The sequence below is a fragment of the Aspergillus stella-maris genome, assembly GCF_047715825.1.
Source record: "Aspergillus stella-maris strain CBS 113639 unplaced genomic scaffold BDV14scaffold_12, whole genome shotgun sequence".
NCBI lineage: Eukaryota > Fungi > Ascomycota > Eurotiomycetes > Eurotiales > Aspergillaceae > Aspergillus > Aspergillus stella-maris.
The window spans coordinates 424,971-445,564 of NW_027396806.1; the positions used below are offsets into that span (position 1 = coordinate 424,971).

The 20,594-nt window shown below is 49.9% G+C and overlaps 5 protein-coding genes across 5 annotated transcripts; 3 read left to right on the forward strand and 2 right to left on the reverse strand.

Moving 5' to 3' along the window:
• Positions 1-1,103: 1,103 nt before the first annotated feature.
• Positions 1,104-2,914, forward strand: BDV14DRAFT_21907 (putative AT DNA binding protein). Its single transcript, XM_073776301.1, has 3 exons — positions 1,104-1,595; positions 1,687-1,801; positions 1,895-2,914. The coding sequence occupies exons 1-3, from the start codon at positions 1,551-1,553 to the stop codon at positions 2,758-2,760; spliced, it is 1,026 nt and encodes a 341-aa protein (XP_073630725.1). The 5' UTR covers positions 1,104-1,550; the 3' UTR covers positions 2,761-2,914.
• An 878-nt stretch (positions 2,915-3,792) lies between these two features.
• On the reverse strand, positions 3,793-7,100 carry BDV14DRAFT_169182 (putative calcium/calmodulin dependent protein kinase). The gene is made up of 6 exons (XM_073767999.1): positions 6,457-7,100; positions 6,301-6,370; positions 6,087-6,236; positions 5,231-6,025; positions 5,044-5,181; positions 3,793-4,990 (listed from the first exon to the last, which is right to left on the reverse strand). Exons 1-6 carry the CDS (start codon positions 6,552-6,554, stop codon positions 3,887-3,889), a joined length of 2,355 nt encoding a protein of 784 aa, XP_073630726.1. The 5' UTR covers positions 6,555-7,100; the 3' UTR covers positions 3,793-3,886.
• Positions 6,999-8,187, forward strand: BDV14DRAFT_21914 (TRAPP subunit BET5). The gene is made up of 5 exons (XM_073776302.1): positions 6,999-7,269; positions 7,324-7,531; positions 7,598-7,743; positions 7,797-7,885; positions 7,936-8,187. Exons 1-5 carry the CDS (start codon positions 7,233-7,235, stop codon positions 7,951-7,953), a joined length of 498 nt encoding a protein of 165 aa, XP_073630727.1. The 5' UTR covers positions 6,999-7,232; the 3' UTR covers positions 7,954-8,187.
• Positions 8,188-8,318: 131 nt separating this feature from the next.
• Positions 8,319-9,035, reverse strand: BDV14DRAFT_21946 (uncharacterized protein). The gene is made up of 2 exons (XM_073776303.1): positions 8,702-9,035; positions 8,319-8,629 (listed from the first exon to the last, which is right to left on the reverse strand). The coding sequence occupies exons 1-2, from the start codon at positions 8,901-8,903 to the stop codon at positions 8,454-8,456; spliced, it is 378 nt and encodes a 125-aa protein (XP_073630728.1). The 5' UTR covers positions 8,904-9,035; the 3' UTR covers positions 8,319-8,453.
• A 5,599-nt stretch (positions 9,036-14,634) lies between these two features.
• BDV14DRAFT_21991 (serine/threonine protein kinase SAT4) lies at positions 14,635-16,580 on the forward strand. The gene is made up of 2 exons (XM_073776304.1): positions 14,635-16,209; positions 16,264-16,580. Exons 1-2 carry the CDS (start codon positions 14,797-14,799, stop codon positions 16,393-16,395), a joined length of 1,545 nt encoding a protein of 514 aa, XP_073630729.1. The 5' UTR covers positions 14,635-14,796; the 3' UTR covers positions 16,396-16,580.
• The last annotated feature ends 4,014 nt before the right edge of the window (positions 16,581-20,594 follow it).

Genomic DNA, 20,594 nt, shown 5'->3' on the forward strand with positions numbered 1-20,594 from the left:
TATTACCTTTTTTTTTTTTCTTTCCTTTTTTTGCCATTTTTCCCCTACCGGTTCTGACTCCGTAGTCAGGGAGTACAACAGTAGCCCCAGCCTGTTGTTCTGCCCCCCCTGCTCTTCTTCCCCGTCGTTCTTCTCAGCTTGTGCATTGTTAGTCTTTTTTTTCTCCCCCTACATATTCACGCGCCCCTCCTAGCCTTTCAGACCCGTGTTTGTGGGATCCTGAGTTTGCCCGTACCCCTTTTCTCAGGGCTGTTTGCTTTTCTCCCGGATCCTTTCCCATCCTCGTTGCAGAACGCGCGTGGGCGCTTGGAATGATCTGAAACCATCGTTTTTGAAACACTATTCTCTTCTAGGTTGAACACGGTCTGATCCACCCTAGTCTGGTTGGCTCCGCAGACTTTATTTTCTTTTTCCCTTCTTGTTTCCTCTTGTTTATCCTTCTCTGAGAAGTTCCGTCTTGTTTTTCCCGTGGCTCTCTCATCCGCGCGACTTTGGAGAACGCAGAGACGAACGAGGTACAGTCAACGGTCCCTGCAGCTTTCCTCTCGCCCCGCGGACACAGGCCTGCATTTTCCGTCCCAGTACTGGCCTGCGCATACCCAAGTTGAAACTCCGTTTGGCTGAGAGGAAAAGTACAGATACACTCGGAGTGTCATTTGTCTCTCTACCCGTCTACCGTCTATCGTTCTCCGGGTCCTTCTCTACCTTTCCCCACGCCTCCCTCGTTATACGTCTTATTCCTGCGTCTGTTTGGTGGCAATGTGCATTGTTCAAAGTGCTTAGGCTTGACGTCGATTCGATCTCCCGCAACGACGCTCCCCTGGTCCCTCTCGAGGTCAGGGTCACGATCCACTCACGATTTCCTGTCGTTGGTCCTGGTTCATTCTTTGTATCCTTGGTTTAAAAAGCGTAGGAGTTATTGCAGCTTGCCCCTTCCATTCCTGCTCGCTTGACTACATCATCCTCATTTGCATGGTTGTTCGTCCTTTCTACGGAGCAGCTGCCATCTTTTGAACTCAAGACTCTCTACATGAGCCCGGCTTCTCTTGTTGATGTTTGCCCTGGCCTTCGATGTATACTGTCAATTGCATAATCGTTGCCCCCTTCCCATCTTCTCTGCTGTCCACTCTTTGTACTAACTTCCATTCTTTGGCTCTGTCTTCATTTGTCGTGCTGCCCGCCTATTTCCCATTTTCTTCGTGAGCTACCACGTGTTGATACACTGTTGTAGCTTCATCATTTCCTTTGGGAGGCTTTGTGGTTTTAATTCGATTGTTTATCTTGCTGTTTCCTTTTTCCTGTCTGCTCCCCAGTTCTGGATCAACCCCACTGTTGTTGTGCGTGTCCTTGACTTTTATCCTTGACGACAATCGTTTTATTTCCTGTATCTGCGCTTCCCTCAAGGTGTCTCGGTCACGCCACTCGCCACTTCTCGTTGCTGTTGCGGAAGCGTGCCATTTGGTCATAGAAGCATACACGTCGCTGACGTGCTGGTCTGCGCGCATCGAGAATCGAAGCTCGGTTTTGGCGGCTTCCATGATCCGCTGGATATGTCGACGTCGAGTGGTGAAAAACCATGGACTGAGGATGAGAATGTACGCCAATAGTCAGGCCCAGCTCGATCCGCAGGCGTCATATATATGGCGCCGCTATCAACTGAGTGATATAAGCTAACTGAGTGACCAGTATGCCCTCCTTGCCGAGATCTTGAAAAAGGCAGGCGTTCCCTCGCACACGCTTCTCGCATTTATTAGGGAACGGAGGATCGAACCCAGCTGGGAGGACATTCCTCTTCCTCCAGGTACTGATTAGGCCCCTGTTCCTTGATGCTTAGAGTCTCTCTGAGTCCCCTATCTTTTATCATCTGAGTATAAGCTAAATGGACATAATGTAGGTCGCCCCCTCAAGTCGTGTAGGACAGCGTATGAAAACATGCAGCAGGCCGCACCACCGCCTACATTTTCAGGCCTTGGAGCCCATTTGTCCCAACACCCTATTGCCCCGGCTGCGTATGGTTCTGTCCCAAGTACAAGTGCCAATCCTAAAAAGCGGCCAATAGAATCAGCAGATAGACCTCCTCAACGGGAAATATTGCCCCGTCCTGCTGCCGGCCACTCTCCTTACAGCATTGAGACTGGCGCGTCAACAAATTTCCCTCAAGGAATGGGCAGCATTGCGACTGCTAATGAACCCAGAAAGAAGCGAGGTCGACCAACAAAAGCCGAAGTAGAACGCAGACAGGAGATGGAGCGCCTAGGTTCAGGGTCTGTGGCTCGTGGCCAGACAAATCCCTCTCGGGAACCCATGCCATACCAAGTCTCTGCCCATTCCACGCCTGCGAGTCCTTTTTCCAATCAACCAGGAGGTTCCCCCTACGCCACTCAGCCCAGCAGTCGACCTCTGAATGCGCCACTATCCGGGTATCATCCGCCCTCCGTGACAACGCCGCTACTTTCTGGATTTGGCGATACTGAGCGAATAGGGAGCCGTGAGAACTTCTCATCACGACGAGAATTACCGCCACCGCAAGAACACAGGAAATCTCTCCCTCTACCACCAGTGTCACAACTTGGCCCCAGAGACCACATGCCCCGTATTGAGCCTGGAGATAGACCTTACGGGTCTACGTACCCGGAAAGAGTTTCATACACAAATACCAGCCAAATGCCTCCGATTGCGGCCATCGCACGCCGCCCAGACGAGCCCCCAGCGCCAAACACACAAGTCCCTCTAACCACTACGGCCGAAAAACGAACATAACGATTACCTCCTCTTTGACACATCTGATTCCCAATTCTCGATACGATACGATGAACGAGCTACACCATCGATTAATAGCGATAGATAGCATTGATTCGGCTCACCTTTCCTTCCATACACCAATCGATCACTCTAGTTGCTGAAGCTAAACGAATTATGTACGCCCATCCTACAAGGACAAGAAAACCACGACTTACGCATACTCTTCCAAGTGTCGGCCTATCTCTAGTTTCATCATTCTTTCCATATTTGCAACCACATCAACACTTACGATTCTCGTTCATTTGATTGTTTTAATACTTTTCATGTCTACGGGGCGGTTCATCTGAGCTTGCTTTATTATGTTGGTCATTTCAATCATTCACATGTCTGTCATCTTATAAAGCCGTTCCCGCAATGGCTCATCTATTTGTTCGCATGTCTTTCTCTCAAGTCCATCATTGACAACGTTTTTCCCTGGAGATATTAATTTTTTTTTCTTGTGGAGCGCATGATGTGCCCTGTTAATGAAGCATCGAGTCCACGAAATTCCACCACCTTTACTACTCTCGCAATCTACATCCATCAGCTGTTTTTTTGTCATCGCCAGCATTTCGAAAGCGGAGTGATGATCCAGCGTTCAATGCATCAAGGCGGATGCGGATGACATGACGAGGATACGTATCTTCACGTGCACATCGGTTTCAACTTCCAACCGCTACACTTTCATTCTCCTCTCTTGAGCTTGTTTTCTATTCTTCCTTCTTTTAAGAGCTGAGAGCTATTGCTCCTTGCCGTTCATTCATGTATCTAGATGTTAACTTAATGTCCCTCTCGCCTCATGTACATGTATATACTAGTCAATTGATATTTGCCTCGTCCTGTTTTTTCTGTTCTGTTCGGCGCAGCGGGTCGATATCTATGAGCTGCTGTGAAGGCAGAATTTATAGATATATACAATTTGTCGTGTATACTCGGCGACTCTTTGTGGATATTTATATGATTTTAGTATTACAAAATTACATCGGTTTGTATGCAACATCGAGGTTGATTGAGCTCATAGAGGTGGTTCTTTCGGTCTATAAAATGGCTATATATATCACAGAATGGAACTCTGGTTTCATTTGCACCTGTCACTCATTGAATATTAGGGACTTCGACTGCGCTTGGCACGGCCAAGTAAGCTGCGCAGCTTGCTGCCTCGGTGGGTTTCTGGCGACGAGGCTTCGTGCTTGAGTGCAGCGGCTGTAGGGTCTTCTGTGTTGGACGTTGAAGCTGAAGCTTCGGGCGCTGATTGTTGCTCTAGTGTGTGTGGAGAAGTCGACTCTGGTTGATTTTGTCCTTGCTGCGCTTGTTGCAGTTGTGCTCTGATCATGCCTACTGCATCGCCGAAGCCTCGGGCTGCGGGAACGGCGACTCTCCTGCCTAGCGCCAGAAGAGGCTCGCTCATGGTCGTCTCTCTGACCAGTTTCATAAGCTCGTCCTTTCCGTCCACGCGGCGGGTCAGGTACACCATAGGCGGCTCGGTGCCCTTGTCTTGGCGGATGCGCTCGACCTCGTTCTTGTATGCCGTTTCGTATATGTCAAAGTCGGCGGCGCCGGGTGATTCGCTGACCATGGGATAATCGGCTTCAGCTACTGACTCTGTGTCAGAGGGCATTGTCGACGTTGGGTTATCGGACCCCAGTATCATAGGAGCGGCGTCCGTGGTGCTGATATTTATGAGCTCTGTGCCGGTGAATGTTGACGGGCCGATGCACAGGAATGGACAGTCTTCTTCTAGAGGATCGCGTGCGTGCCCTCGAGTACCTTCAACGCTGCGTTTTGTCATGGTCGAGCTAGCGCGGGACAGGGGGATTTTGGGAGATTGCAACTGCACTTCCTCAATAGATTCATGAGTGGTCTTAAAGCTCCGTATTGACCCAGAGTCCTTGCGCACTGGTCTATTCAAGAGAGCATTATACCCACTGCTTTGGTCGCCGCCATCTGCAGGGTAAGGAAGCGGTTCCCGCCGCTGTGCATGATACCCCTTGACGACATCATCGCGCTCCCACAGTTTTCGATTATACGTAGTCAAGCTTTGAGCCTTGTTGGCCTGTGCTATGCTCGGCATAGGCACGCTCTCCTCTGGATCCATCTCCAACGGCGGTTCAACAAAGTGAGTCTCGTATTCCTGGCCAAGAATACTTTGGATTGGTGTTGTGGGCCGCGAAGGGCCAAGAAGGCTCTTGAACTTCTTGACAGCCTTTACCTATGGCAGATGTCAGCAAGTAATCTCGAGCCGAGTAAGGTCTGGGTACGTACCACGGCTAGAACATGGCCGAAGTTGTTTGTAATGGCGGTATTCATCTCCTCTTCTGTAGGCAATCCGACAATTTCTGCTGTGTTTTCGCTCTTTGGTAACAGAGGATCCATGCCATTCTTTGTCACCCACGGGTGCTCCTGTATCTGATTAGGGACAAATGAAGTCACGGAAAGCACTTGCACCTACACGTAGCTCGTCCATTTGTATCCTCTTGGTTGGGTCTTTTTCCAAGATCCGAGATATCAAGTCCTTGAAATTCTCGTCATCTTCTCCCTCGCAGACGAGAGGATCGTTCTTTATCGCTTCGTAGAGTTCGAAGATACTGTGCTCTTCAAAAGGAAGTCTACCGTAACGTAGGCAGTACAAGGTAACGCCCATAGACCAGATATCTGCTGCCTTTCCTGAGACGTCGCCATGTTTGACGACACAAAGTTCCGGTGGCAGGAAGGCCGGTGAGCCAGCAGACTTGGCCGTAAACATATCAGAATCTTTCTCGAACATTTCCGACACTCCGAAGTCAACAACCTTGAGAACATCCTCGCTCGTCACGAGGCAGTTGTCTGGCTTGATATCGCGATGGACGATACCTTGGGCATGCAGATACTCAATTCCCAGAACAAGGTCACGGAACCAACAGCGACAGCGCTCGTCATCGTATGGATCCGCTCTTTCTTCCAGACTGACTTTCATGACAACGCCCTTCTTGCACATCTCCATGACCATATATAATGAGTCTTGAGTCGGGTCGTCCAGGACTTCTATTAGCGATACCAGATTGCTGTGATGGAGTTTCTTCATGATGGCAATCTCCTCCCTGATCAAATAGAGAGCATTTTTCATCTCTTCATCCCCAATTCCATCGCCTTGCCGATGGAGAGGCGAGTTCAAACCATCTGCCGGACGTCGGGGGCCCCGAGAGCGCCTTAGAAGGTGGGATTTTGCGCGCTTTCTTAACCTTGTTTTGGAGAATTCTTTGACGGCCTGGAGCTCGGTTAGTTGACGCTCTGCATTGAGATAGAAATGGATGGCTACAATGCCTCACATATTCATTCCCAAATTGATCAACGGCGACATGCACGGCACCGAACGACCCGCGGCCGATCTCCTGTTTGATGACATATTGGTTGATTCTGTGCTCCGCAGTGCCGTCATCTACACTTAGCGTATACTCTGACCGAGCATTGAGAGTTTCCTAGGGCCTAGTTAGTATACAAAGTCAAGTCATGTAGCAAAATGAGACAATAGAGGGCAGTCACCTTTACTGGACGTCGTGCTATCGGGTTGCGGCGGTGGTGTCTCTGAGGGCTTTCAAATGAAGGTGTGGAGCTGGAGTAAGTACATCAGTGAAAGCCTCATAATTTTGGCATAATAAAGGGGATTGATCGAAGTGCACAAAAAAAGGACAAACTCACGCATAGCGAGCAAGAGTAGGACGGGCGAGCTGAGGAGCTGGATTGTCGGACCCTTGACTAGCATCCTGATCCAGAGAGCTGGCACTCTCGTTGGCCATGGATGATTTGCGCAACAAGCAGCAAAAGGCCTGCAGTAAGAATGTCACAAGGCAGCGTGGTTTCGAAGGAAGAGCGAAAGGAGAAAGCAGGAATCCGGGTGCCTGTCAGAGAATGTGGGGGAGTGGAGGGGCACTGCGATCGAGATAAGACGCCACGGAGCGCGTGCAAGGCGGCATACGAGCAGATTCAGACAATATTTGAACTGTAGGAAGAAAAGAATAGAAGAAATAGCTGGGTCTGGATGCCTTCAAGGGAAGCTCCACAGCAATATATCAGTCGGTGGGAGTTGTCAGAGGAACAACGAAGCTACGCCGGGGAAGGATTGAAGCAACTTGAAGCACAAAGCTACTCTCTCCCTCCTTCATTTCCAACTTTGTCTCTGCTTCTGCCAGCTGGAACAATCTCTCCACCAGCTCCTCCAACATTTTACTACATCATCTAGCTCGCTGTTGTTTGAATTCAACCTCGTTGCTGCTTGCTGGACTATGTAGACGGCGCCGTTCACCGCCCAACTCCGGCCATCTTACGCTCCTTATCGTGACTGTTGTTGATTGCCTCCTTCAATCTAAACTACGCCCAGCTGTCAATTGAATCCGCTGCTGCTTATTCGTCTTAGCCCACCAAAGGCCTTTGACGATTTTGACTTGTGCCGCCGTCAATTACCATAGACTGGCACAATGACCGTCTACTCTTTCTACATCTTCGACCGCCATGGTGAGACCAGAGACCCCGGCTTTCAATCACGGTCGCTAACATCGTCCTTTCCAGCCGAGTGCATATACCAACGACGCTGGCTCCCTCGCCCGACCTCAGTCGCCGGTAAACCCTCCCGACCTACCTCCGATCCCTCAGCGTTAGCCAACGGAATCACCTCAACCCCCTCGACGCGATCAACGGATGACGATGCGAAGCTGGTATTTGGAACTGTTTTCTCGCTCCGGAATATGGTGCGGAAACTTGGAGGAGAAGATGACAAGTGAGCAGACCTGCCGAGGAATTTCTGCATGAGGGTACCAGGGCTGACGGCTGGACCAACTCCTAGTTTCGTTACGTACCGCACCAGCCAGTACAAGCTACACTACTACGAGACCCCGACGAACATCAAATTCGTGATGCTCACGGACGTCAAGAGCCCGAACATGCGAGTTGCCTTGCAGCAGATCTATATCAACCTCTACGTGGAATATGGTATGGGGCACTGGCCGCAAGAATTAGAAGGCTGTCATAGCTAACCCGAGCAGTCGTCAAGAACCCGCTGTCACCGACCGAGCACCCAGGTGGTGTCGGTGTAAACAATGAGCTCTTCGAGCAATCGCTGGAACAATTTGTGGTATGTTCTCATCCGCCCCCCGGAGCTCTGATGTGTCCTAACATGTGCAGACACGGGTCCTCGCTTAAATTGACACATCCGGCAGTATTCGTTAAGTCAAATGTCGAATTGGGTCCTGGCTGAAGCCTACGGACATCAAACAGAGAATCAGCAGAGCCGCAACAGCCTGTGGTCGATTTCTGGTCGGTCATAATGCACTTCGACCGGTACCAGCGCCGTGCACACAGCACATTCCAGACACCAGAATAGAGGGTTAGATCTGCAGACTGATAGAGCAGGCAGCGATATAGTGGATACATTTTAACCTGAACCCGGGGGCATCCACCTGCAATTCTGCGGGCCACAAACTACATTTAGCCGCAAACCCGGCGAGGTAAGTCTACTACTATGGATAGACATAGAGCAAGAACCGCGTCATGTTCGAACTAATCATAATATCACATCATATCATACAGTTTTCTGTCACGTCATAGTACATATACTGGAACATCCAAAATCATGTCGCGAGAATCGTGTCGCAAGTTTATATCATATCATGTCAAAAGCGTTCACCCAGCTCAGCCCGGGCTTAATAAACCCGTCTAGTATCAGACTGTCCCGTCTCAAACGCCTCACTAGGCAAGTCATCCTCATCAGGACCCTCATTGTACCCGGTCGCCTGGGGCTTGTTGCGGCGAGTCGTACGGCCAGAACCAGGATCATTCAGCATATTGGAGCGGTCGATGGCTTCGTTCTCATCGTGCTCTGTTCAAATACAAGCAAATCATTAGTCCTAGTCCTGATTCATCCACCTTACGCTGGAAAGAGAGGGCATACCAAGCTGCTGATTACTATTCGAGTAAGGCGGCTGCATAGGATCCTCAAGGTCGTCTTCGTCGCGCTGGACGGGGATGCCCATTGAGAAACCCTGGTTGCCCGTCTGGTAGGCGTAGGAGTTATCGTGGATGTCGTTGAAGTCGGAGGGGTCGTTGGCGCGCTCGTAGGCGTCCTCGGCGGTACGTTCGGCGCGGTTGGACATTTTGGCGATATTATATTCCTTAATTTTCCCGAGGGGAATTAAGATATGGAAAATGAGATACAGAGGGTTGATTGCAGTGGTTTGAAAAATGTGGTTGATATTTCAGGACTTCTGACGGTTACTGGGGACGTATATATACCTCTTCAACGCCCTGACCTCATACTCTCGTCTTCGATTCGAATCATGCGCAATCTATTGGTCTTTGTCTCAAGGGAGGATTGAATATGAGAGGCGAGATTGACTTCAGGCGGACGTCAGGGTTGTGTCAATGTGATGTGTGAACCATGGTGTTGAGCTTCAATTGATGGGCGATAGATCGATCGATGGGATCGATCGGGATGACGGGGTGTTCTGTTTGCGGCGATGAGCTTAGCTGTACGGGGAGGAGTAGAGAAGAGGTGCTTGGTGGGGTAGATTGATTGTCGATTGATGATGGGGTTGTCATTGTGGTCGGGGTTGTGGTTGATGATGTGCTTGGCTGGAAGACGTGGTTTGGTAAAGTATAGAGATCGGGTGGTGACGATTTGGGGGGTTCACAGAGTCTAGACTTCTGGGGAGGCTCCTTGATACTACGACACCATTTGATTTTTGTTCAGGCTTAAAAAAGAGAATTTCGTATTTGGACTATAATCGAAATGTGTATTAGATAGCCTTTACCAGTGGATGTCAAGTCCCTTACGACCACAGCAACTCCGCTATACAACTACTGATATCGCACGTATACTAGAAGCTAAATTTGATACTCACCATGCGATCCACAACCGAAGGAAAAGCCAAGAACGCACTTAATTAAGCATCCCTGTATCTCCCACCTATAGAATGAGGATTAAGGCGACCAGCGACTGAAATCGCAACGGCAATGCACGCCTCAGGAGCTCAGACTCAAGACTCCGATTCAGTTTACCTCATCCCACCGCACCTCGTCTTACCTGTGAGGTGAGCCCAGCAGGTAAAGGAGCGGAATCCAAGAAACCAGACCACGTTGATATAAGGCGCGGTTATACATATCGTACATATGCGACCAATCCATGCGACCGAGCTCGCGAGCTGCATGCAGGCTTGCAGGGTAATCGAATCCTGCCGGGTCAGACAATGATAGTAGCTTTGTGGTTCGCCCCTTGAGGCTTGCATGCGATATTGATATTCGATAACAGCTGTGTCCATGCAAGTCCCACCTTCGGTCCGATACGTAGTCAAATTGTCGGGCTGCGAAGTGCGATTAAGCAGCTTAATCCTTCTGAAGAGCGACTCGAGTGATTGCTGAATTGTCCAAGACTCCTAGCAATCTAGCAGTCTTGGCCCGAGGACAGACCCGAAGCTTGAACGGCTGAACGGGCGGTTGTCCAGATGTATTCGCCCAGTCGCTCCAGTGTGGTCCCGTTCGTCCTCCACTTTTCGCAGGCCCCAAAGATTCATGGGAGCTTGGACTCCGGACTCGTCTTTCAAACTAGGGAAGCACAGAACTGGGGTCTGGTCGATGTCGATGTCGGCTTGTTGCCGAGCCTGCGCAAAGCCTCACCGTCTTTCATCGTCTTAGTCAAAATTGATTCCACAACGGCAAAAGACGCGGTCTAATCCTTCTATCGCACCAATCGTTTCATCTGTGGTCACGACGTGCGAGTTCTTATGGTGTTTAGCCAGGAGATGGCCTGCTGTTGATCTGTTGGACAATTGTCTACCTACGTATCACGGCCGGAGAGCGCACAACACAAGAGGAAGCACCAAGACTGCTGGTGCGGCGGCGGACCAGTCGAACCACGCAGCAACGAACATGGATCGTTCCGCGACGGTTTTGAACCCGCTTGTTAGCTTCGTTAGAAAAAGGTACTCGTACTGCGTACTCCGTATTGGTGGACTAGTAATAGTCGTCTCGGGGACCCGGTAAGATCTCCATGTGGTCGGGAAAACATCGCTCTTCAGAAGGGCCCTAAAGTATGCACTTCACGGACCAAGGGACAAGGCCTGTTTGCTGGATCGCTAGTGTCGACGTTCCATCATTGATATAGAAAGAGACTCCCTAGTCGCGATGGTGATCCTTCCTTCAATGTTGGTCAGGAGAGCTTGAACTACCACTGCTGGACCCAGTTTGCGACCACAAGTTACTAGCTATAGCAGCCCTGATGGCTCAGGCGTCTAGTCATCCTAGGGCAATCAATTCACTCGCTGATGGACTCGAGTACGGAGAGCCCCTCGGCGGTATAGGGATTAGGGACAACTTGCGATGCCAAGCTGACAATTGGCTTTCCATGGCACTATCGAGTACGCATATGCAGTAAGAGCCAGGGTGCGGATCCTCAGCTCGAGACGCCATCTCACCCTGAAAAAGCACCTTTCGGCGATATTGGTGAGTCGTACCTACCAGGCGATAGTCCTCTGCAGACCTCACAGCACCTTGAAGTCTGAATGCTTTGTTTGTGCAGTAGTCCTGCAGCAATTCTGTAGAAGCCCCACTCCACACATCGTGCGTAAAATATCCAAGCCCAATTAAACCCAACTGGTCGGGACCACTTTTGCTTTTCTCCTTTGATCACCGTCTATCCCCACGTTGATTGGCTTAGAAAAATCCCTCGTGGAAATCACAAATGCTCCATCCCGACCTTATCGACCTTGGTTTCGGGACGGTCAAGTGCGGAACAACTGCCTATCCCAACAATATGGGGTTGGAGCGTGGGAAAGTTGGCACACCCGCGAATTTGTGTTCATAGCGAAGCCTCGTTCCACGACAGCTGAATGACATCTCCGCGGTCCCCATTAGTAGTCAGTTGCCTTCTTTTCTCTAGAGCTTCTGTGGGACGGGATTAAACGGCCGAGCTCTGGGGATTGGGGAGGGCTCTGGAGACTAAGTCGATCTTAGGCGTAGTTTAGAGCCGGAAGATTTGCGAGGCCACGAGTGGTGCTTCAGACCATGCCACCGTCAAAATGTGGAAGCAGAACATACTCTCGTGCTCCATATATCCACCTTCCAATCACGGTACGTATTGCACTTGAAACGGACCATCATGTGTAGAGCGGGTTCAAGACGCGTGAGTAGTATGGGGAAACCTCATAGAACTGCCTGTTTGGGTTGGATTTGGATAACTCCAGCTCAACCAAACTCAACAGCTTCATAAATCATCTGCCTCCCTGACACATGCTAACCCCACACTGATCCTGGACCTCACCCCAATGAGGGTACGCGCATGGCTCGAGGTTCTACTTCAGTGCCTTTCGTCCGCTTGTCAGGCTCATGAGCTGGTCACAGATGCATTGAAATAAACTCTTGACTCGGCGAGCCACAATTGCAGTCGAATCGCCGAGCAGATACAGATCTTGCGGCGCGGGGTAATTGCGACGCCTGGAGCTATACAGTGGCAGGCTGACAGCTGCCAGCCACGATATACGGCGATTGGGGATCACCAAAGTACCTCTACTTGGCATATTCGGCGTCTGCCGCAACTTGCTTGTAGATGGAATAAGAAAAGAAGGCTAAGCTGACCAAACGCTGCCGGTGTAATGATTCCTATACGAAGAACCTTCGAAGCGAAGAAGGAGCTGGTCAAACCCTCCATGACTACCCCTCAGTGTCTCGAATCAGATAGCTTGGCAACAGCGTAAAGCTCTCTCGGCCTGCCGCCACAGTATGTAGCTAGATCAGAGAGCTGATTGCTATACTAGCGGCCCTTGACCGCATCTAATCAGAGCTAGCGAAGCCGGCTGCGCTTGTTGATGATGATGATGATGATGATGATGTGCGGGGACAAGGGTCGGATCACGGTGCGCCAGCGTCCTCGAGCACAGCCTCAGAAGGCTCAACCCAATCCGCGAAGAACCAGTGCATTGGTACAAACTGTAGTTGATTCTTCCTTCCAATCGCTGGCGGTTTCGAGTAGCATCATCCGACTTGTTTTCGAGCCCGCGAACCTTGAAGAGGACTGACGCCCATTGCCATCCCGCTTGCGGTGTCAAATCAGTGGTCGGGATGGATTACCCCATAAACAGCACATCAGTCTCCTTGACTCCTCCTGGATGATCGTAAGCCGTGGTTCTCCGTAGACCCAGAGTTGGAATCCAAGGCACAGTCTTCTGACAGGACAGAAAACTCAGCTCATGGAGACTGGAGATGCGGAGCTTCCCGGAGAAGGAAAACACCGCGCGCCACATGGTATTGTATTTGACAATTCGCACAGTATTTGGAAGAGGTGGAAGGTGGTGGAAGTGGAAATAGTATCATGGCTCGATGATGTTCAAGCATTAATAATCGCAGACAGGCGCCACTTTCGCCGGAGTACAGCCGTTCCCACCGGGGAGTGACTTTGGACGGTTTCGTGGCTGTTTTCGTCAATAGTAACATTTAGTTGCAGAGAGAAGGCTCAAGTAAGCGAGCGGAGCATTGCTGATATCACACCACCGAAACCTTTGCTGGTTTCTAGCAGCTGATGGTTTGCCGCAGAGCTGAATCAGATTGTCATTTGATATCGAGAGTGATACTGCGTCGGTCATTCTGCCACCTCCATGTGTTGTGTGGCACGGTGCGCAGCTCCGGCAGCGCTTGCTGGAGCCCCGTTGTCGCTGTAAGATTCCCGACTGTGGCTGTATTCGTAAGGTACACGGACCTTTCAATACCGTACGGCTTCCTTCTGGTATTCTGGTAAGTTTGAACAGCCACGATTCGGTCCTCACTTCTTGCTGCCCTCGCGCTCAGGGATCCGAGACAGCGATCCGCGGTTTCTGTGTCCTGCAGGCGGTAGGTGACGCGTGGGTATTGGGTAATTATGGATGATGAAAAGGTTCCCACTGTCAACGGCTGTCGAAATTGGAATTGAAATCAACCTGCCTGTTCTGTTCCAGTTTTCCGGCAGTTATGATTGCACAGTCAATGGGGTCGCCCCCCAACAATCAACCTACACAGGCGTCAAAGACGACATGTCTATACAACAAAGCGATGTCCAGGATGGTGAACAGACTAAAGAGAAGTCCCTGTAAACTCTTTCGTACGGCAAAATAGGCCAGAAATCGGCTTTGATACTCTTTGGTCAAGTAAAAAGTTCAAATAGTAGTAAAGAACAAGTCGGTATTTCTAGAGTCCTACAAAACACTGCCGAGAGAGCAAGTGTACAGACTGCATAAAGACTTATATGGCATTTTCCAAAATAAATCAAACAATTAAAAATGTCCCAAACACATGCTTTGGATAATTTAGGAGGGACTGTGAAGAGGTAGTATAGGAAATGCCTTGCTAGCCCCTGTCCTGTTAGAGGCCCCGTTAAGTTACCCGCTGAATGGGCTCTGGTTACATGGTCCTTACCGCGCTGTAGATACAAGTACCGCTGCTGCGCCGGTGGTTTCTTGCCTCTGTGCTTCCCCCCAGCAAACAGCGACTTCCCATCGTCCGAGTCCTCCACCACCAACCACTATTAACTGCGACTATTACAACTACCTACTACTACTCTCTCCTACTACTACCGCCACCGCACTACTTCAGCTCTATCAACAGTACTTCCCACCAACATTACCAGACCCTTTCCTGGTCTCGGCTTGCAGCCTGCATTCAAGCTATAGAAGCCAAGACTTTCTGTGCTGCTCCACTTAAAGCACCGTCCCATTTGGGCATTCCGTGCTCGTTTTTTTCTGCCATTTTCCCTTTTTTTTCTGGACTGCGCAGTCAGTTCCGTCACTCGCGCAGTGCCTCAGGCCAACCATCATCCGCACCACTTTTTCAAGAGTATAATTTCCCTCTCGCCCTTCTCACTTCCGATCCTTCTTCAACTCTCAGCTCTTCATCTTTGGTCCTACTTGGCCTTTCAGCCTTGTGCTGTAGGCTTCTGAAGTCTTTACGCTTCCACTTTCTCATATCTCTTCGCGGGGGCAAAATCTACTCCCTTTGTCTACCGTGTTTTACGTCAACTCACCGCACATGACTCCACCAGCTACTTCGCCTGTACCCTCTACAGTCTCTTCCGCGGCAACGTCACAGATTTCCAGCGACCATGGAGAGCGACAGGTAGCACAGGCTTTGGCGGGCATGAATTTGTCTGCCCTGAATGGGGATGCTGCGCTTTCCCATCCAGTGAAGCCGCCTAAGCAAACTATGGCGAATCGCATCTCTCGCATGTTCACGGCTACTGGAAAGTCAACTTCGAAGGAAATAGATTCGACGCGCGAACTGTCAGATAGCAGTTCCGACGGCGGGAAATCCGCTGCCAATGGTAACGGGAAACAGTCCCGACCCTCATCACGCCCTCCATCACAACCTCCATCAAGAGCACCTTCACGACAAACATCAACAAAAGACGTGAGCGAGAAGAAGGCGAAATCTACCAGCGGAAAAGAACACAAAGAGGGTGCAGCCGTACAAAAGCGCTTCGAGGCGTTCTCCGACAACACACATTGCCACCACCTGAAGAGCACTCGACGACAAGAGAAACTGACCGACCTCCTGCAAAATATGCTCGGTGGCAGGAAAAAGGACGACCATGCCGAGGACCAGCAATTATCTCTGATGTCCACCTGGATCGACCAGTTCAAGAGTGAAAGGGACAAGCTGGCTGCCGACAAGAAGGGCGGCCCTAACGCCACCGCATCGCTCGTCGACAAATACGGAAAATGCCAGGAAATTGTCGGACGTGGTGCCTTTGGTATTGTCAGAATATCTCACAAGGTCGACCCTAGAGACTCGAAAACTGAGCAGCTCTACGCCGTTAAAGAATTCCGCCGTCGTCCGCAAGAAACCAGCAAGAAGTATCAAAAACGACTAACTTCCGAGTTCTGCATCTCCTCGTCTCTCCGCCATCCTAACATCATCCACACCCTCGATCTCCTTCAAGATGCCAAAGGCGACTACTGCGAAGTTATGGAGTATTGTGCTGGTGGTGACCTTTACACTCTCGTCCTGGCTGCAGGAAAGCTGGAGGTTGCCGAAGCTGATTGCTTGTTCAAGCAACTGATGCGCGGCGTTGAGTATATGCACGAGATGGGTGTTGCTCACAGAGATCTCAAGCCAGAGAATCTTCTGTTGACCACTCACGGTGCCCTTAAAATCACCGATTTCGGAAACGGCGAGTGCTTCCGTATGGCGTGGGAGAAAGAAGCTCACATGACTGCTGGTCTCTGTGGCTCGGCTCCCTATATTGCCCCGGAAGAGTACATCGAAAAAGAATTCGACCCGCGAGCTGTTGACATTTGGGCTTGCGGTGTTATTTACATGGCTATGAGGACTGGCCGGCACTTGTGGAAATTGGCTCGCAAGAGCGAGGACGAATTTTACAGGCGGTACTTGGAAGGTCGCAAGCACGAGGATGGATATGCGCCTATTGAGACATTGCACAGGGTAAGCGTGACAAACATTCAGAGAAGACTCCTAAGCTAATTTATTCTTTCTCAGGCTCGTTGCCGCAATGTCGTCTACTCCATCCTTGACCCTAACCCATCTCGCCGCATCAATTCCTCTCAGATTTTGAAGTCAGAATGGCTTCGCGAAATCAAGCTGTGCCAAGCTGGTGAGGAAGGCTTTTAGAGTCTCCCACATCTAGAAGGGCCTGTCTTGATATCATCCAGTCAACGACCTCTTGTTGCTGCCTTATTCCTCTCTGCCTCCCTATGTCTCAGATAGAAACGGGTGGTTATATGTTTCTCCCTTTCTTTCCTGGAGGGGGCCAGTCCTTCCATACAACCATAGAAGGAGGACTTTTGAGTGTTTCCATACCAAAGCTATGCCAGTGCATGTCTTCTCTCATTTTCCTGTCTAGTTTACGGGGTTAGTCTGGCGTCGCGTTCTCATTTCAATGCAACGAAGATTATGACCTTGGCCTAGATGCATGGTTCCAGTCCAAAGATATATGCTTTATATTAACGGCCTATACATTTTGTTTTTATTCCAGCATGCATGACTTTTCTCATTCCATCTTACGAGCTCATGACCCATTTCCCTCGCAGCTTTCTTAACTTGAAGACTCTCGCTCTTCTCTTCTCTACACCTCTACATCTTTCTTTCGCGATCACATTAGCATTGTTTACAGGATACGGTCGGCGTTTTGACACCAGGTTTCTATGGGCGGATGAGATTGTTTCACTAGGATCCTGTAACAACACCTCAGACACGACACCACAAGACAGGAGGACAAACAAAGGCCAGACCGGTCCAGGGGAGCAAATAACGAACAATACATATTCTCTGTACATAGTCTCACAATCAGATCACATTCCCACCCCCCCAAACATTTATCTCTACCTGCCTACCTACCTACCTACCTATCTACTCTACAATAGCGATGATGTATACAAATCACATGACAAGCATACCACCACTCCCACCACTCACCACCCATTACATCATAACCCCGAATCCGGCGTGCGACATCACACCTCCACAGCAGCTCCAGAATTAATCTTAATAACCGACACGAACTAACTTAGTTAGGCTCCAGCTACGATTCCGATTCCCCGTCTGGCGTCCGCGACTGACGCGACGGGGCATCTGTGACCTCAGAGCTTGACTATGACTTCATCTTTGGTCAATGCGGCAGGGATCTTGCTGATTACCTACCTAGGCTCGGTCCTTTTTAACCGGTAGATGGGTAAGTGGTAGGCCAAGTTCCTGTAGACGGTACTAGAGTATACTACTGCCCTGTTGTTTCGTGCCTTACTGGATGTTGATTGAGGGGAGGGGAGGTGAGGTTCTCTAGATTACCCGGTTTAGATACTAGCTTGCTTGTTCGCCTGCTTGCCTTTTTGCTTCGTCTTGAACTACCTACTATTACTTACAGAGTAGCACAGCTACGTAGTGAACTTACTCCATACGCTCCGCACCGATGTACCTCGTATGTATGGGGTTCTGGGACGAGTATGCAGTCTGTAGATCCGTGCATGGGGTTTATGCAGAGTGAGATAAGATGTTGGAGTATCAGTGTGGGACTAGGCGCTGTATCTACAAAGTACGTGGGATGTGGAGGAAGAGAGTATGGGTGTCACTGTCCATACGTAGCCATATAGCGTAGTACCCTTAGGTATACTAATTTTTGAGTAGGTGAGACTGTACTGTGGTTGAGTTCTGATTTATGCGGTTGGTTATGCGTGCAGAGGGCCGTGTACAAGTCCTTTTTCCTTATGCCTTGTGCCTAATAAGATATGCGTACGTCCGGAATGTTATAAGCTTACTTTGAGGTTGCACTTGCGGATGAAGGAATGTTCTGTGCAAGAATTTTTCTGTGTAAAGTTCGGCCCGTAAACTCTGGCTTTGTCTGCCATGTTGGGTGTTTGGATAGGGTTTATTGGATCTCAATTGGATGGAACGATTATATTTCCAGGTACCGAAAGCATAAAGTCATTTCGAAGGTCGAGGCCCTTCACGGCTTTTCCACCATGCTATACAGGCCAGCCTCTAGAATGGCCTTTTTGTCTTTTCTGGACGAGGAGCCCGAATGGCCGGATTTATTGCGGGTGTAAAATTAGGTAAGTTTCTGATAGCGTGGTATATTTGAAAGCTGGCAGTCACGAGGGAATACTACCTGTCCTACACAAGCGTACATATGATGTGCTGGTCTGCATAGATAAGCAGTAGTATGCACGGGGACCAGTGTAAGGGTCTAGCCCGTCTCCAGGTGTTCTTGGTTCTCCTTGTAGGGCGTAAGGAGTAAGGGATTCGGCGCACTCATCCGAGCCAGACAGACTCGTTTTGTTGGCTGCTATTTTCGCTGAACGCCTTCGACTCGCGTGCTGAGCAGAGTGCCTTGCTCCTAGCATGCAGTAGCTTCTAGCAAAGAGACTGGACGTTGGCTTCTAGATTTTGAGCCATTGTGCCGAGTATTCCTTATCTTTCAGCCATTGAAGACGTGTCATAGTGGCTCAACATGAACAACAGCCTAGATCATTTGCAAAAAGACCGCAGTTTGCAGTGGACATGTCCAATGTTTAAAGCACTCAACATCACACTGGACACTGGCCGAAGTGCAACCAGCTCCATTCCAGCTTGTGTCACCCCGGTCACGGCGCCGCATTTTATTCCAAGAGACGGTGACCAGTACCACCTCAACTCTGACGAAGAACAGAATGGGATTGCCGGTGAGCAATCAAGTCCAGGTATAGAATCACCTAATCTGTACAATAGTCAGCCCCTAGCGTATACCAGGCACATGAGAATGTCACAATAGCACAAGAACTGAAGTTTGGCTGGGAGGATATACCCGCGGATTCCGGACACTCCCTTCGGGAAAAATGTTTAATCACAAGAACTGAAGAAATCAATAGTCCAGCATCTCGACGCAGGCCGGTGGAGCATCGCAATCCGCAGGGCTAGGCAGCACCTTTTTCTGCCATGCTTCTGGAATTCTGTGATGTTCTGTGCCACAGCCCTGCAAGGCCGTATACGCTATGTATGAAGATATGGAGCTAGGGGTGGGATCTGTATCCAGGGCTGTCAAATGGTCATATCATGGTCTTCGTGCGGTCTCAATGTGGCTGGGCTGCTCCTTGCATTTTCACCCGGAGCATTGTCCATTTTAGAATCATGCGTTGTTCCTGGATTGCGGTCTAGCCATCTTGAGACAGCAGCGTGCTCGTGGGGACTGAAGGTTTGCAAGGGATACGCTGTTGGCGGCGTGCAGTATGTAGAATAGCGACGATGGGGCTGAGACAACGTGGAAGTACTGTCGGTGTCCCTGAGAGTTCACTGCAAGGCCTTGGAGCGACAAACACATCCCATACGAGAAACAGGTCGTTCGAATCCAGGACCCTTATGCGGTCAATCTGAGACCACGAGTCCGGGGAATCACGGTCAGATCTCTGGAAGCAACCCGTGGGTAGCCGTTGCTGCAGCGCGCTGATCACCTGTTCCTGCTGAGCGACCTCTTCTGGGTTTTGATAGGACGGGTTTGATTCTCAACCTCAGCCAGCGCTCCCTTTGCTGTATGCACAGTGTGTAATTGGACAGCAGTAGACAGGTGACCAGGAAGAGAGAAGCGCTTACTGTACAGTGTGCGGAAGACGGTCGGTATTTCATAGGGCTGTATTGAGATCTCTGTCACGTATTGCATTTACAGGAAGCTGAAATACGGTATCTGTATGGCCTCATTTTGTCGATCGATCGGCTTAACTTCTTGTCGCGTTCTTGGAGCATGGCGCAGCATCACCACCCAAGAGGGGATCGCTTCTCCTGACGTCAGATTTACTCCGATGGCAACCGATTCTATTCTGAGATATTCAACATCCAACTTTGATGCTCTTGATTTGTTATGCAAATGCCTCAGTCTTCGAGGTCACCGTCAGCTTCATGCATGATGATTCCAGTCTGAATGGTTTGAGAAGTGGGAGAGCACTTAGGTAATGGCAGGATATGACATCCATCTTGGATTTCTGAATAGCATTTAAATTCTAACAGTCGGCTGACGTTCCTACTGCAGTGACCTACGAAGTGCAACAATCAAGGTTGATTCCTTATCCAGCGGTCAAGCACAGCATGGCAATCTTTGACAAATCATTGACACATCTCATGCCGGGTTAAGCTGCGGCATACAATGCAACTCTCAAACATGTTTTGGAAAGTACACGACTGTTGCTATTTCTTGAACGCTGCATTGCCGAGTGGGATGCTTAAAGCAACAAAGACGGGGCGCTCTTCATTAAAGCGAATGCGAAACACCGAAACACCGAAGCACCGAAACATAGAAGACTCGGCCTCATAATGTCGTCTATATGGCGTCCACACCCAGGGCCGGATGG